Below are 15355 nucleotides of genomic sequence, written 5' to 3'. Positions count from 1 at the left end.
ATTGATTAATGAAATGAGTAATATTAAGAGTGATTGAAAAATGAATTTTAAACGAGTTTTTTAAAATATTCAAATTTCAATTTCAGACCTAAAATTTATTTATCAAATAATGATTTCTTGAGTAAAAGTGTCTGACGCTTTCTGATATATTTGTTCTGGTAGTTTTGGAAAATGTGTTTCAGCTTTTATGAGGTCATGTCCCATCTTGTGCGGTAGAAAAAGATAAATTTATTATTTGAAAAAGGTAATCTCGATCTATCTCTATCTCTCTGAAATCAATCTATCTATCTATCTTACACATAACACATGAGTCGAGAATTGAAAGAAGGAAAAGAGGAGGAAAAGGGATCATCAAATGTGGTTGTGGTTGCAGTTAAGGCATCAAAAGAGATGCCTAAAACTGCACTCATTTGGGCTCTCACTCATCTTCTTAATCACCCACATGACTGCACCAGCACCATTACCCTTCTAGTTGTTTTACCATCGCAAACTTCAGGTAACTTAACTCTTTCTAATCATCCTAATTCTTCCAAATCTCATATCTAATCATTTCTTCATCAGGAAGAAGATTATCATTATGGGGTTTTCCCAGATTCTCTGGAGATTGTGCCACCAATACTACTAGTGTTGGACATATCAACACTGAAACAAGTTCAGATCTCAAGGATTCCTTTGCAAAGATGATCATGCTTCAGCTGCATAATAATCATTTTAACAAGGCAAGTCGTGTTTTGAAACTATTTCATTCTCATTTGGAATTCTTGTATCTGATACTTTTTAGCTGTTCAAATAGATGAATGTTAACATAAAGATTGTTTCTGGAGGAGGAGTTGCAGCTGAGGCTAAGAAAGCATTTGCTAATTGGGTTATATTCGACAAGTAATTTTAAACACACACCTTTACCTACAATTTCTAGAACTTTCTTCCACATTCCCATTTTTATGGGGGCCTTGCTTGATCTGAATTATTTGAATAATCTAGTTCCAACTTGGGTTATTACCTTTCCAATAAACTTGTTTAATATATATAGGATATTAGAAATGATTTATTTATGTAAAAAACAAACATGGTATAATAATAATAAAAATATTAAAGGTGGTTCTTTTAAAAAAAAAATTGTTTGATTTTTGTTTAATGGTTTTTTTTTTTTTTTTTGTATTTTTAGGAGAAAAAATATGTTTAATGAAATTTTAAAAATATTAGTATTTAAGGGTTAAAAGTAAAAAATATTTTATATTTTTAAATATAAATTAATTTTATATAATTAAATAAAGAGTAATTTTGATATTTAAATATATAAAATGATTGATTAAATGATTGAGTTTCATTATAAAATAAAAATCAGTACATCAAACATGTCCCAAGTTTTTATTTTTTTTATTATGTCAATATCATTGTAATTTATTTTTATTAAATTTTAACTTTAAATAAATAAAAAATTATTTATTAATTTATCTCAAACAAATTCCAATTAATCCAATTTTTCTATTGAACAATTTTTTTTTTTAAAAAACCATAAAATACCAAGATCCCTTTTAAAGAATAGGACAATTTATTTAAAGATTAAATATAAATAACCCACTAGCAACCCTTCCAAGTTATTTGAAAATAAATTTGGTGTAAAAATATGAGTTATATGTAGATTGATCAAAATATCTTATATTACTTAATACTTTAAAATGTAATAAAAAAATAACATAACTCTTAAAAGGTTTTTTCAAATAACCTCTTATTTAATCAATCATTTTATTAGCTAAATTATTAATAAATATTAAATAACATTTACTTTAGTTTTTTTATAATTTTTTAAAAATTTAAATACAAATTATATTTTAATCATTACATCCAAATAACATCAAATAATTCAATTTTTTCCAAACAATAAGAATCCTAATTCAATTTTTTCCAAACAAAAAAGAATCCTACTTTAAACAAGCTCTAATAGTAATTTAATATTTTAGTATAATAGATTATGTTACTTGAGAGAATTATTTGAAATCATCCCAAACAAAAAACATTAAACAAGATGTATTTTGCCAACAATTTAAGAACTTGATTGTTGTATATTCCAAATCATTCCATTTACATCAAACATTATTTTTTTAATCCAATCAATCATTCAAATCATGTGTCAAAATACTAAAATACACCTCCTCTAGAGTGGGGACCGGGTTTTAGAATAATAACTACTAAGGATATTTTGGTCATTTATCCAAATAACACAACATCAAACAAGGAATTCATTCTATTTGGAATAAGATCTTTTTGCATATTGTGGTTCTAATCTCAGTTGTGATTGTGTAAAGCTATATGGGATGTTTGATAAAAATAAAATTGCAATCTTTGGCATGCTTTAGACATTTGAAGCATGAGAAGAAGCAATGCATGGAAGAGCTACAATGCAATATTGTTGTTATGAAGCGCTCACAGCCAAAAGTTTTGCGCTTAAATTTGGCTAGCTCTACTCCAACAAAGGAACAAGCTAAAGTTATCCTTTTACCCGACAAACCGCCCAGAAAAGAGAAACAGGTTGCAGATTCCATACTGACTCCAATTAGTAGTCCAGAAACATTCACTGCAACATCATCTTTCTCAAGCTCTGATCCCGGTACTTCACCATTTTTCATCGAGAAAAAAGTTCAAGCTTCGGGAACCAAAGAAATTCAACATCTTGAGAATTCGAGTTCAGAAACTGAAAGTGACAACAACTTCTCTGAAAGCTCTCTGAAATCAAATAGCAGGAAGACGAGCATCAATTATAGCAGAAATGTGAGAGAGGCTATCTCCCTTTCCCGAAATGCTCGTTCTTCTCCTCCTCCACTTTGTTCAATATGTAAGCACAAGGGTCCAATATTTGGCAAACCTCCTAGATGGTTTACATACAATGAGCTGGAGCTTGCTACTGGAGGATTTTCTCGAGCTAACTTTTTGGCAGAAGGTGGTTTCGGGTCTGTCCATAGGGGTGTTTTGCTGGATGGTCAGGCAGTTGCTGTAAAACAGCATAAATTAGCAAATTCTCAAGGAGATCGAGAATTTTGCTCTGAAGTTGAAGTTCTTAGTTGTGCTCAACATAGGAATGTTGTCATGTTGATTGGTTTCTGTGTTGAAGAAGGAAGGAGGTTATTGGTTTACGAGTATATCTGTAATGGCTCACTAGATTCCCATTTATACGACGGTATGTATTACCATGATTTTGCTTTTTCCCATCCTCATCCCTGTTGTGGTTTTAAAGCTAAATTTATTCAACAGGACATCATCGAGACCCATTAGAGTGGTCTGCACGTCAAAAGATTGCTGTTGGAGCAGCCAGAGGTTTGAGGTACCTTCATGAGGATTGCAGAGTTGGTTGCATTGTCCATCGAGACTTGAGACCTAATAACATCCTTCTCACCCATGATTTTGAACCTATGGTACTGAAATAAAAGTTGACGTACAAATATCCCTTGTTAAATGCATACTAAAGGTGTTAGAAGTCGTTTAGGGTGGTTAAGTGGTAAGAATGTTGAACTAAGAGGTTGATATCTCAAATTTGATTCTCACTTAATTACTTAAAGCACCATAATTAAAGTTGGAAACCACCACAGTGGGATGTTGTGTTAGCCTCCTCCTAACAGAGAAGAAAAAAAAGTGGGGATTCATGTAACCACTTTTGCACAAAGCCCTTGTACTGATTCTGATTCAGATTTTTAAATAATCCATGTAGTTATTTAAATCACCTTGTTCAGTTTGAGTTATGAAAAAGTGGATTATTTGAGTAAAAAATACTTAAAAAGAGTATTATTATATAATGAAAACATAAATTTAATAAAAGGAAAATGAAGATATTTTGATATTTGTGTTGATAATTTGATTGAGATGGTGGGTTTTTCATAGATTATTCAAATAAATTTCAATCCCTTTTCAATATATGTAGGTTGGGGATTTCGGCTTAGCAAGATGGCAACCAGACGGAGATGTAGGAGTGGAAACAAGAGTAATAGGTACATTCGGGTATGTATTAAAAACACCATATTGTTTTCTACACCAGTTAGATGTATTTGGTTTTGAAAAGTCTATCACAATATAGTTATTTGGCTCCGGAATACACTCAAAGTGGCCAGATCACAGAGAAAGCTGATGTTTATTCATTCGGGGTAGTTTTGGTAGAGCTGGTAACAGGAAGAAAAGCTGTGGATCTTAACCGCCCTAAGGGTCAGCAATGTCTCATTGAATGGGTAGGTAGGTTTGAATTAATTTTGGGGTTGGGTTCCGTTAAAAGAACATTCTATTTCTGTTTGGAAACAGGCACGACCATTGTTAGACGAAGATAACATCATCAACAAACTAATTGACTCGCGTCTAGGAAGTGATTTCGATGAACATGAGGTCTATTACATGTTACATGCGGCATCTCTATGTTTAAGGTGGGATCCTCAATCTAGACCTCGAATGTCACAGGTTAGTAATAAACTACCACAGGTTTTTACTTATTTCCATTTTCCCAGAATTAGACTTGCTTACTACTTGTAGTTTTGTTGAAGGTGCTTAGAATACTAGAAGGGGATCATGGCTTTTCGGATTTGGGAAGACTGTTGAGTCCAGGATTAGATGGAGGAAATCGAACTTTGGGAGAATTTGGATAGAACAGCAGCTGTGTCAAAAGCACAGCGGCCCTCTGCTAGACAATGCCTTGTGATAGTTAGTTTTAGGGCAGCCTCAGGTAAGAATGATATATGCCAACAACTTCTCTATTCACTCTTTTTAGTTGATTAATGTCTTAGAGTCTGTGTACAGTGGAGGTGAATTATGAAGGAAATTGTTATCCTTCTGTTCTTTGTCATGTCAAAAGAAACCAACTGAGCAGCTTTTTGCACATTCTGTAAGTTCATTCTCCACATTGCAGCTAAAAATACTGCTATCTAACATGCTAACTAGTATTACAAGAATAGTATGGTAATTAATAGTGTAATAAGTAGAGAATGTATACTAATATTGAAACTGGATTATCTCTCAAAGTTCAGGCATATGTATCAAAGAGGAACATATGCATGCTTATAGAGAGCTCTACACATAGTTGAAGACCATGTCAGTATGTACCAAGGATATGACCATTACGAGAAAATAATCAGTAAACTTACAAGCATATAACCTCACCCTGGCTCTTTTCCCTTCATTCTGTGCAAGCTTGAATGGAAAAGTTTATGTATTGTTGTTTTCCTTCTCTGACTTCCTCATTTTAGATTTTGCATATCTGAGGAAAGTAAGATTACTAACTTCATTGGTGGAAAAAGAAAAAATATATATATATATGGGAGGATCAATTCATGAAAGCTGTAGACAGTACTCTATATGAATTCCTCCTCCTTCAGATGATGGTAATAAGCTACCTTGTAAACCTTCCATGGCGACTGTACCTTGTTCAATTCCCTTTACAAAAATGGATCAATTTACTAACTATCTTATTCCTTTTCACATTCAAATAGCTTCTCAAATATAAAGATTATTAAGATTCTGTTTATTGGGTTACCTCAAAATCTGCAAAAGCAACTGGCATGCTACCTCTAGAACTGAACTTGATGATATTAAACCCAGGATATCTGTTAAACATAACCTTGATATCTACATTATTCTATATAATCCATACCAAATAAGTAAAGATCGCTTAATAACTTGATGATATTAAACCCAGGATATCTGTTCTGCATATTCATGAAAGCTTACTGAGAAAAAAGGTCCTTCAATTCCTTCTCATTGCAGTTTGGACCTAAATTGGCAATGAACAGAGTTGAACATTGCGATTCAGTACCTCCCTTTTCTTTCTGCTCCCGTGACATGCAAATAAAATAACCCAAGATCAAACAAGCTCTAATAAGGAAGGAGAATTTGCATTCTTAGTTTTCCACTAACATCATCAGCCACTACACAACTGCCAAGATCAGCTGCTACACAACTGCCAACAATCCATTAAAGTTAATAACTGTAAGGTCAACATTAATAAACTATAAGCATCAATAACTTCTAAGTAGACAAAGAAGTATATGCATCATGCATTCTAGAATTTGTCAACCTTTTTGTAAAACCCAAACCATTTTCATTGTCAGAATCAGGCCTGTTATTCTGTGATGGTTCTTCCTCTACAATTTCATCTGAATATGTTCAAAGGGAAGATTAATCACTCCCAATCATGCAAAATCTAGAAAATAAAATCCCGTACCTTCATCGCTTGATGCCAATTGGTTATCAGTTGCAACTTTGGATCTTTTGTCAATTACAAAATACGGTCCACTTCCTAAGAAGAAAAAGAACTCTTTTTAAGAAAATCTACCAACTTCAACAAAGGAGACAATACAAGAAAAAAGAAAATCAATTAAATATTCACCTAGCTTTCTTTTCCTCCTAGAGTTTGATCTCGCCAATTCAATGTGCAGAAGATTTCCATTGTTGGGGTCAAAGTTTATACCCTGGACAATTATATAATGAACATAGTACAAAGAAAAAAACAAGTTAAGTCAAACAAGCAATGACGAAAAGGAAGATTAAATACTCCAAGTAAGACAGTAACCAAATATGGGGCAATCTATTGACCTTTCAAAGCACTATAAAACTCTACAATAAGAAAGGATATAGAACATATTACTTAACTACAAAGGATGACACTTACATTTAATGAATGTAGAGCTGCCATTGCTGACGAATGATTAACAAAAGTGGCAAATGCAACAACCTGCAATAATAAATCCATGTTCATCAAATCAGAAGAAATCTCATATTACAGCAACATGTTGAAAAAAAAATGAATAGTAAAATAAACCTATAAATCTCATATTCTCTCGAAAGTCCACTTCTCCCAAATTATCAAATGATATCATTTTGATTCCAAATTTGATTTCTTATGAAACTAGTAGTTAAATAACACTGGTTATCTTTATTTTTTATAGTTAATTTTAAAACAATTACCTCTCCAAATCACTTATCTCCCATGAATTCCCTCAAAAAGACAAGGTTTTTTCTCAAAAATTTGGAAAAAAGTTTATTAAATTTGATCTTCTGGGTTTTTCCCACTGTACATCGGATCTTCTTCTCTGGGTTTACAAAAGCTAGCGATTCAATACTATGAGAACCCTAGATCTTTAACTGAATTGCGAATTCAGTTGTTAGCAGACCAGACGAGTGATGACAAAGAAGATAGATAAATTTTGAATGCGGTGGAAAGAACCTGGGAGCCGCGTCCGTTGTACTTGAGCTGGCAATAGTCGAATCCGGGGCGGCGGCGAAAGAGATTATGAATCTCGCGGGCTTTGACGTCTTCGGGAAGGCCGGAGATGAAGAGAGTGTTGATATCGTGACCTCTCTGATCTGGTTGGTTAAGGAAGCGAGAGCCGTATTCATGATGATAAGCCATTCAGAGTTTCAGATACAATTCAAAATGAATTCATGTCGATGAACCTATCCCCGCCAAAATGTCATAAGCCCGGGTGGCTCAAAAAAAATTCAAACCCAATTTTTTTCTTAAATCTTATCTATTTTTGACTAAAGTTTTTAAGTAAGGGTTGTGGTGTGCAAGATCCTCAAACAAACAAAATCATTTGAATATTACTTAAAATTGAACAATTATTTGAACTTAGTTCTTTATCTTTTCCATCATAATCATTTGTTAGAGGTATCACTTTTTAAATTTGGCACTCTCGATTAAGTCACTCATTTATATATCGTTTGAGTATTTTAATTTCAAATGGTTCTTTAGGCTATATTAAGATCGATATTTTTTATTGTGTTTCTTGTTAGCTTTCTAAAAGATACGTATTACCTTTTTTATGTAATGATTCTAACTCCTTAGCATATTTTGATATGATTCACTCTAATATTTGGAGTCCTACACCACATAATATTATGGGTGATTTGAAATACGATATGATATTTATTGACGATTTTTCTTGTCGTAGATTTATTTGATGCGTAACAGGTTTGAATTATCCTTCATTTATATTCGTTTTTCTAACATGATTCAGGTTCAATTTTACTCCAAAATTAAAATTTTGCGCACTAATAATGCAATAAAGTATAAAGACAAAAATTCACAAAATTTTTAACATAAGAGAGCACAATTATTCAAAGATTTTGTCATAAAATTTCTCAACAAACTGGTCGGGCAAAACGAAAACATATACATATTTTTAATGTTGTTCGAGCCTTTCTCATCTCGTCCTCTTGTCCCGATAACTTTTGGGGAGAAACAGTTTTCACCCTTGTTTATACTATTAATTGTATTCTTCTTCTGTCTATGTAACATCTCTCATTTTGTACGTATTTTTAATCGAGTTTCAAATTATTAAACTCTAAAAAATATTTGATGTGTACTTGTTTTGTTATATTACCCTCATAAATACACCAAATTAGAACCTCAAATTCGATTATGTTGTTTATTAGGTTATGTAATCAAACACAAATGAAATAGCTATTGAGATCATATCATCCAAAATTATCCTTATCTTCCACCACCACCTCTTTGACGTACCAATCGTGTAAGTCAATCTTCTGTTTTTCTTCGTAATTTTTATGTATACCCAACTATTGTCTTTTTCTATGAACCCCGTACTTGCGGATAATACCTCTAAACTTCTCTAGCTACGGTGCTTAATTGTATAAAATTTACATTATTGATTTTTTCAAAGATTCATTTCTAAAATATGTTTGAATTTTTTTTCAAACCAATTTTATGTTCAATGACTATGAACTCAATGTTCAACGCCTAAGAACTTCATGTTCATCACAATTTTCATTTAAAAAAACTTAGTTTTTTTTCAAATTAATTTCATGTTCAGTGCCTTACAACTCCATATTCAACGCCTATTACAGTTAAAAAATTTAGTTTTTTTAAAACAATTTCATGTTAACTTAGTTCTTTTCAAACCAATTTCATTTTAGCGTCTTACAACTCCATGTTCAGCGCCTATCAATGCCATGTTCTTTTAACTTTACAGTTTAAAAACTTTCTTTTTTTAAACAATTTCATGTTCTTTTTTTCAAAAAACATGACCATGTTTTTATAAGGCCATGTTCTTTTAACTTTTCATTTTAAAAAACCTTCTTTTTTTTTACACAAGTCATGTTCTTTTCTAAAATAACATGATCATGTTTTTACAAGGCCATGTTCTTTTCTCAGTATTAGAAGTTATCTAATCAATGACAAATTTGGAACGATCTTTTCACAGCAAAATTCCCAATTTGGATTCGACATTTGCAAAGTAGGGATCAAAATTGTGAAAATAGTAAGCATAAATACTTCACTATTGTTTGTGCCAAAAGCGGTATGAGAGCATCGAGGTCCAATAATGTTTTACAACCTAAACCTACAACTAAGACAAAGCTAAAATTAATGTTGTTATTCAGAATGAAGGAGAATTTGTGATAACAAACGTATATCTTGAGCATAACCATACATTAAGCTCTAGGAAGACACGACATATTAGAATCTACAAAGTAATGGACACACATTCAAAAGGAGATTAAATTAAACGATAAAGATAGAATAATTTTGTCCAAAAATCTTCAATCGTTTGTAGTGGAATCTAGAGGGTATCAAAAAATTAATTACAAAAGCTCGAAAGTTGAGGTTGGGAGTAGGGATGCTGAAGCACTTAGTAATTATTTCTTAAAAATACAAATCATGAATTTTAACATTTTCTACTTGCTTAATTTGGATAAAGAATCTCGAATTAGAAACGTGTTTTGGGCATATGAAAGGTGCATGGCTGCCTATGAGTAGTTCTCTAATGTTATCATTTTTTATACAATCTATTTGACTAATCGTTATTACATGCCCTTTGCTCTATTTGTCGGGGTCAATCATCATGGTCAATCCATTTTACTTGGATGTAGCTTATTGTTAAGTGAAGATTCAAAGTTTTTCACTTTGTTGTTCACATCTTGGTTGACAAGTATGCTCGGTCAAACTCTAAATGTCATAATCACATATCAATGATGATCCATGATAATTTGCAATTAAGTAGGTATTTTTTAAAGCTCATCATCGTTTTTGTTTGTGGCATATCATGAATAAGCTTCCTACAAAATTAAGAAGTCATGCTGAATACAAACTAATAAAGAAAATGCTAAATAATATTGTATATAGAATAAGTTTATTTCGGCTATGGGTCTTTCAAGCTTTCTGGAGGCGTGAGAGGAAATCAAAGTTGTTGCCCAAGATAAAGCTAAAGGAAATAAATTTCCAGCAAGTATATTCAAGTGTGGGTTTGCTTCTATTGTGTATCATCTATGGGCCAAAAAAATGCACAGGTGTTCGGAAGAGTGCGTCGGAATATGGGTGAAGTATGGGGCGATATATTGTTCGATTGTGGAGCGCTTATGAGGACTTGGAGGAGAATTCCCGAGGGCGGGCGAGAATAGAATCTATGTCATGAATGTAAAATCTCATATGAAGAAGTCACTTGTCTTGAAAATGCCAAAGTGAGATAAAATTTCAAAGTGTTTTGGTTGTGATTCATTAGACTAGTTTTTATGTACGGTTTTTGTATTGTGTTTGATTTCCAAACTTTTGTTATTCTAGGTTGTTAAAATAAGTAAAGAAACTATGTCTGTTTTTCTTTCCATTTGGGAGTTTTAATAAAATGACACAAGTCGTATTTTCAAAAAAAACACAATACCAAGACAATTGGATGAAAATGATAAAAGATTTTTTGTTTGAAAGATTTTCTTCTTTATTCTTGTTTATTCTGCAAATTTAGAATTTCTGCTCAAACATCAATTATGCTGGAGTCCAAATATTGGTGACTTTTCATTGTACGCAGAATTGTTGTGGTCAGGGTGACCTGCTCACTTTTAAATAATGTAGCCCTGCAAAGAAAATACATGTGGAGTTAACAAAATCTTATAATGACAATGAAGAGTTTTAAAGATGTTATCTTAAGTTATCATGTCCAAATACTAAATCCGTAAGCATTTTTCTTTATCACCTATCTTGGCATTCTTGAAGGTAATGACATGCTTCTTTATAAGTCTGGTCAATGCCGAAGATCTAGGAAGGTAATGTTTTTTTTGTTGGTACACCCTCTATAGGTATACTCTCTACAAATACACCCTCTACAGGTATACCTTCTGTTGGATCACCCTCTACAGCTACACCTTTTGATGGTACACACTGTCACACGGGCAAATAACGCAGCGAAATTTTACTAACTTTTTCGCCCTTGTGCGGCTTGTTTTGCGCACCAAAACAATCAGCCAAACTCAACACCGAGGTTTATTTCTCGCACAGAAATAAACAGCAAACTCACAACAATCAATAAGTATGCAGGAAAGTAAAAGACACACAGAATTACGAGTTACGCCCAACTTTATAATATTATTTCGCTCACAAATAACTATTACAAAGAAGACTATAAACTCACTTGACTACACACAAAAAGACACTCACTAGCTGTGAGTATTTTTCTACCAAAACTCAATCAACCGTCTTTGTGCAGCTCAAGTGTTATATTTATAGCCAAAGAAATAACATCAGCCTAGCAAAATAACTAACTCAGAACGTGGGGTCTAACTGCTCGGCCGTGGGTGTTGAATCGTGGGTCTCAACTGCCAGTACTCGGTCTTCAACTACCAGTACTCGGTCTTTAATTGCCCACTATCCAGTCACACAGTCTTCCTCGGTCAAACTGCGCCACAAGCTTCTGGACGTGGGTATAACTGCAAGTAGTGGGCTGTAACCGTCCACTACACCCACGTTTTCCCTCGGACTCAGTTGCTGCTGACTTTGTCCCCCACTTCGGTCCATCATGCCGACTTTTCCGGTCCTCAACCCATCATTCCGATATTTCGGGGTCCACAACTCATCATGCCGACATTTCAGGGTCCCTCGTCTGATCGCCCTCGGTCCTTCTCTAACCGTCATCGGTCGACTCCGTATTTTCCGCACTCGGTGCGCGCACTCTCAATGCGCTGACCTTTGTCACTCTTTTGCACCTAGGTCGCACGCACACGACCACACTTAGGCTCGGTCTCGGCACTCCGCATCATGCCGAGCCAAACACGCATGCTAACATCCATCTCTCGGTCCTTGTATTTAAAACTCGCACCCTAAAAGAAACTTTCGACACTTAGCAATCTGCAACTCTGGTGACCATGCCGCACACCCGCGACATTCTTTTTAGGCACCTTTTGGTCCTGGCCCTCCGCAATCAAGCCAAGACCGAGGCCAACATTTAAGGTTGTAACATACCACCCCCACTAGAGGAATCCAACGTCCTCGTTGGGGCCTGCACCAACCCTGCCTCGCCTAAGCACATGAAAATTATTTTCTCGGTCTTTCTAGCCGAACTCACTTTCAGCCTTTCCATCAGGACTGTGTACTTGTATTAACTATCCACTCCCGGGACCGAGGTCTTCCTGCTCGCCTTCAGGAATATTTCCGCACCCAAGTATTCGAAAAATTCTTCCTTGGTCTTCTCTTTGGAACCCGTCTTTAGCACCCCATTAAGACCGTATACTTGATTGATCTACTCACATACGGTATAAAGATCTTCCCACTTGCACTTGGGAATTTGAGAACAACGCCCTTTGAGAGATATCTCCCCAATCTCCCCGGAATATGTGATGGTCGCCGCAGCAGACCCACTTCCATCTTCTTCTCGGTCTTGTCTAGTTTACACACTAAACAAGACATCAACTTCACACGCGGCTGATGTTTAGGGTCCTCCTTGGTTACCTTTCGAGCATCTTTCGAAAGTCTGGACCCAACAAGCGTCGGGACCTTAGAATAGGCCGACACTTGGCCCTTTCTGGCCTTCATCTCCAACTCAGTCGACGCTTCTTCCTCCTCTTCCCCCACACGGCTTTCAACTAGCTGCATGGCTGCAAGGCATCCTGACTTACTTTTATTTGGATATTTGTAAGTTCCTGCTATGAATGAGGGGTTCTTGGGATCACCAATGAAAATCCCTCCCAAGTGAGGCATCACCACCACCATCGCTTAGACCCGAAACTCAAGTCCTAGAATGACTTCATAATCATCTAGAGGAACAACCATCAACTCGACCTGCCCCTTCCAACTTCCCACTTGGAGGTCGGCTCTGGCCATGCCTTTATTTGGCGTGGCTTCAGAATTCACGGCCTTCAATCGGCCCTTGTGTTGGGACATCACCAACCCTAGATTCTGAATCTCTTGGTCTGCAACAAAATTATGTGTGGCCCCTAAATCAACCAGCGCCATCACCTCTCTTTCATTTATGCAAACTTTCACAAACATCAATCCCAACCCTGGAAATGATTTCTCCGCATGCAACACACTCAATAGCTGCATCTGATTCACCATTGTATGAGCTTCTTCACTAGGCTCCTCATCTTTCTCGGCCAAGAGTGTTGCTACTCTTGCACGCTTTGGACAGTCCTTCATGCGGTGATCTCCTTCACAAATGAAACACCCCTGGTTGGCACGGTCCTTAACAGAAAAATTCCTTTTGTTTCCTTCTTGTTGCTAGATCCCTCAGACTTGGCTGCCTCTTTTTCATAAGATTTAGTCTTCCCCTTGTCCCTTTGAGTGTTCTTCTTAGCATCAGGATTTTCGCCCCCGATTGCTTTGAAGTTCACTAAGCGATCAGCCGCAGCAATGGCCGAAGGCAAGTTCTTCACATCCTACCTCCTTATCTTGGTTTGCGCCCATGGTTGCAAACTAGATAAAAAGTTGAACAATTTATCTTCTTCGGACATGACCTTCACATCCAACATTAGGGAAGTAAAATCTCTCACATAATCCCTGGTCGAACCAGCATGTTTTAAGTTTCGAAGGGCTTCTCTCGCCCTCCAAGACGAGTTTCGAGGCAAGAACTGCTCCTTCAGCTCACACTTTATGATTTCCCACGAGTCAATCTTAGCTCGATTCACACTCATATCATCTGATAAGCGCGCTCTCCACCACAACTTTGAATCCCCCACAAGGTACATGCTTGTGATCGAGACTCTTTCCTCTTCAGGGATCTTCGCTGCTGCAAAATAAGTTTCCATATCCCACAAAAAATTCTCTAACTCTTTGGAACTTCTCACGTCACCAAAGGGTTTTGGTTTCGGTACTTTGAATCTAGATGAAGAAACAGGGGCTGTGGCATGGCTGCTGCCAACAGCTTTCTTCAAGAGTCTGATTTCCATATCAAAGTGCTCCAACCTGGACTCCAAGTCCCCTTCAGTTACCAACTCTGTCTGGCCCACCGATTTTGAAGCTTCAATAACTCTCTTCAAGAGTTTGATTTTAGTCTCGAAGTGTTTCAGTCTGGACTCTAGGTCCTCTTTTGTTACCAACCGTTCCAGTCTGGACTCTAGGTCCTCTTCTGTTACCAATTCCTCCAATCTGGACTATAGATCCTCTTCAGTCACCAACTGCTCCAGTCTGGACTCTAGGTCCTTTTCAGTTACCAGCGCCCTCCGACCAACCAACTCTGAAACTTCAGCAATGGAGTTTCTAGCAGACAACCATTCTGTGTTTAAGTCGTTGATCTGAGAAAATATGGAAGAATCATCTCCAGCATTTGGGGCTCCCACCAACGCCTCCAAGCGCCTCAGCCTTGGCTCCATCTCAAGAGTAAGGCCACGGGTTTCTCTTTGTTCTGTCATGTTTGATAGAAATCGCAAATGGGGCTCTGATACCAGTTGTCACACGGGCAAATAACGCAGCGGAATTTTACTAACTTTTTCGCCCTTGTGCGGCTTGTTTTGCACACTAAAACAATCAGCCAAACTCAACACCGAGGTTTATTTCTCGCACCGAAATAATCAGCGAACTCACAACAATCAATAAGTATGCAGTAAAGTAAAAGACACACAGAATTACGAGTTACGCCCAACTTTATAATATTATTTCGCTCACAAATAACTATTACAAAGAAGACTATAAACTCACTTGGCTGCACACAAAAAGACACTCACTAGCTGTGGGTATTTTTCTACCAAAACTCAACCAACCGTCTTTGTGTAGCTCAAGTGTTATATTTATAGCCAAAGAAATAACATCAGCCTAGGAAAATAACTAACTCAGAACGTGGGGTCTAACTGCTCGGCTGTGAGTTCTGAATTGTGGGTCTCAACTGCCAGTACTCGGTCTTCAACTACCAGTACTCGGTATTTAACTACCCACTATCCAGTCCCACGGTCTTCCTCGGACAAACTGCGCCACAAGCTTTTGGACGTGAGTATAACTGCAACTAGTGGGATGTAACCGTCCACTACACCCACATTTTCCCTCGGACCTAGTTGGTGCTGACTTTATCCCCCACTTCGGTCCATCATGTCGACTTTTCCGGTCCTCAACCCATCATTCTGATATTTCCGAATCCACAACTCATCATGCCGACATTTCAGGGTCCCTTGTCTG

At 36.2% G+C, this 15355-nt stretch overlaps 1 protein-coding gene and 1 pseudogene across 1 annotated transcript; one reads left to right on the top strand and one right to left on the bottom strand.

Annotated features, from left to right (window-relative positions):
• Positions 1–262: 262 nt before the first annotated feature.
• LOC124937830 lies at positions 263–4897 on the top strand (annotated as a pseudogene).
• Positions 4898–4930: 33 nt separating this feature from the next.
• LOC124937840 (U2 small nuclear ribonucleoprotein B''-like) lies at positions 4931–7448 on the bottom strand. Its single transcript, XM_047478173.1, has 10 exons — positions 7196–7448; positions 6641–6703; positions 6359–6440; positions 6194–6268; positions 6047–6125; positions 5887–5929; positions 5701–5798; positions 5507–5576; positions 5324–5406; positions 4931–5230 (listed from the first exon to the last, which is right to left on the bottom strand). Exons 1-10 carry the CDS (start codon positions 7379–7381, stop codon positions 5179–5181), a joined length of 831 nt encoding a protein of 276 aa, XP_047334129.1. The 5' UTR covers positions 7382–7448; the 3' UTR covers positions 4931–5178.
• Positions 7449–15355: the final 7907 nt, after the last annotated feature.

The sequence above is a fragment of the Impatiens glandulifera genome, chromosome 1, assembly GCF_907164915.1.
Source record: "Impatiens glandulifera chromosome 1, dImpGla2.1, whole genome shotgun sequence".
In the NCBI taxonomy this organism is placed as follows: domain Eukaryota; kingdom Viridiplantae; phylum Streptophyta; class Magnoliopsida; order Ericales; family Balsaminaceae; genus Impatiens; species Impatiens glandulifera.
Note: the sequence above shows the minus strand (reverse complement) of the source record. Positions and strands in the feature narration are given on the sequence as shown.